At 47.0% G+C, this 2,500-nt stretch overlaps 1 protein-coding gene across 1 annotated transcript in view; it reads right to left on the bottom strand.

Annotated features, from left to right (window-relative positions):
• The window catches only part of LOC127931820 (homer protein homolog 1-like), a 40,447-nt gene that overhangs the window by 15,234 nt on the left and 22,713 nt on the right, over window positions 1-2,500 (bottom strand). The window contains exon 2 of the mRNA XM_052525568.1: window positions 880-1,036. Coding sequence (XP_052381528.1) covers window positions 880-1,036 — 157 coding nt within the window. The remainder of the gene's footprint in view (window positions 1-879; window positions 1,037-2,500) is intronic.

Here is a 2,500-nt window from a genome sequence, read left to right as displayed (position 1 = left end):
CACACACACGCACACCAAAACACACACACGCACACCAAAACACACACACACGCACACCAAAACACACACACACGCACACACACCAAACCACACACACGCACACCAAAACACCCACACCACAACACACACACCACAACACACACACACACACCACAACACACACACACACACCACAACACACACACACGCACACCACAACACACACACACGCACACCAAAACACACGCACGCACACCAAAACACGCACACCAAAACACACACACACACACTAAACACACGCACACCAAAACACACACACGCACACCAAAACACACGCACACCAAAACACACACACACACGCACACCAAAACCACACACACCAAAACACACACACACTAAAACACACACACTAAAACACACACACCAAAACACACACACCAAAACACACACACGCACACCAAAACACACGCACGCACACCAAAACACGCACACCAAAACACGCACACCAAAACACACACACACACACACACACACACCTAAACACACGCACACCTAAACACACACACGCACACCAAAACACACGCACACCAAAACACACACACACACACCAAACCACACACACACACCAAACCACACACACACACGCACACCAAAACACACACACACACGCACACCAAAACACACACACGCACACCAAAACACACACACGCACACCAAAACACACACACTAAAACTCACCAAAACACACACACACACACACTAAAACACACACACACTAAAACACACACACACTAAAACACACCAAAACACACACACACTAAAACACACCAAAACACACACACACATACACACCAAAACACACACACACACGCACGCACGCACACACGCACGCACGCACACCTTAGAGCCGTCCAGACTGATGATGCGGTAGACGTTGCGCGTGCTGTCGTAGAAGTAGGAAACTGTGACGGCGTGCTTACTGGTGGGAACCCAGTTCTTCTTGGTGGTGGGGTCGATCTGGAAGACATGTGCCCTCGTACTGAAGATAGGCTGCTCTCTGTAGGGGCGACAGGGAGAGGGGGGTCAGTATATATATATATATAGGAATTAAACTCACCACCCAGTTGTTGGTTCGCACAGCTGCGCCATGGGAAACAAAAGTACTGGGAGTGTGTGAGGGTTGAGGTAAGAGTGTGGAGTGTGTGTGGTAGGTAACACACACAGCCTCCCAGAGATCGCTACACACATCCATTCTTCACTGTCACCTGCAGCACAATGCACTGGCCATGACTGGGAGGGGGAAACACACACACACACACACACACACACACACACACACACACACACACACACACACACACACACACACACACACACACACACACACACACACACACACACACACACACACACACACACACACACACACACACACACACACACACACACACACACTTCAGTTCCAGTATTTGTGTGATATCTTCAATCCAGATGGAGCCCATTAACATTAACAGGGAGTTTTAATACCAGCACTAGAAAGACAAACATTACTTAGCCACAGACAGAAATCACTTACTAGAAATGAATGGATGTAATGTTGAAGTTAATCAAATTGACTGGCTGGGTACATTAAGGTACTAAAACAGGAGCAACAGGGATAAATGATTTCCTACTAGTCCATTAATTAATGACAGTAAACGTGCCTTTGCTAAGACAATAGAGAGGAGGTCCATTAAAGATGATGCATCCCCAGCATAGGGCACGTTTAAACTGTATGGTCTCCTGAGTGGTGCAGCGGTCTAAGGCACTGCATCTCAGTGCTAGAAGTGTCACTACAGACACCTAGATTCGATTCCAGGCTGTATCACAACCGGCAGTGACTGGGAGTCCCATAGGTCGGCGCACAATTGGCCCAGCATCGTCCGGGTTTGGCCGGTGTAGGCCGTCATTATAAATAAGAATTTGTTCTCAACTGACTTGCCTAGTTATATAAAGGTTAAATAAAAGGAAGTGGTTCTTCAACATAATTTTCTTTGACAATGTATAGGTCGGTAGCATTAAAGTAGCCAACCTATACTGTGCTACTTGGGAGATAAGAGAGTAGTGATATTTGCCTGACGACTCACTACATTTTTGTAATTCTTCGGCTGCTCTGACGTTCCCTACATACTTTAGTCTGAGACTGCCATTAGTGAAGTGGTTTCTGGTGCCGAGGAGTGTTGTACAAAACAAAATAATCAGTGACTGGCTCTGGCCCAACCTATCATTTTCTGGACCAATCAGACGGCCCTGAAAGTGTTCACCTTCAGTGAAGGGTCAGGGAGGTACTCCGATCCAGACTCATTGTGGAGAAGAAACTAACGTCTGTGAGCGTGGCGTAGATTTGGCCGCAGCAAGAAGTCTGGGTAGTCAGGCAATATAGGATTGAAAGAAAGAAAATAGGATAAAAGAATGAAAGGAACTGATGGAATAAGGGCTGGAGGTGAGGATAGGAGAGAGAAAGAGCATGTGTGTTAGAGAG

The sequence above is a fragment of the Oncorhynchus keta genome, chromosome 9 (genome assembly GCF_023373465.1).
Source record: "Oncorhynchus keta strain PuntledgeMale-10-30-2019 chromosome 9, Oket_V2, whole genome shotgun sequence".
Taxonomy (NCBI): Eukaryota; Metazoa; Chordata; class Actinopteri; order Salmoniformes; family Salmonidae; genus Oncorhynchus; species Oncorhynchus keta.
The sequence above is the reverse complement of the archived record's forward strand: the minus strand, read 5'-3'. Positions and strand labels throughout refer to the sequence as shown.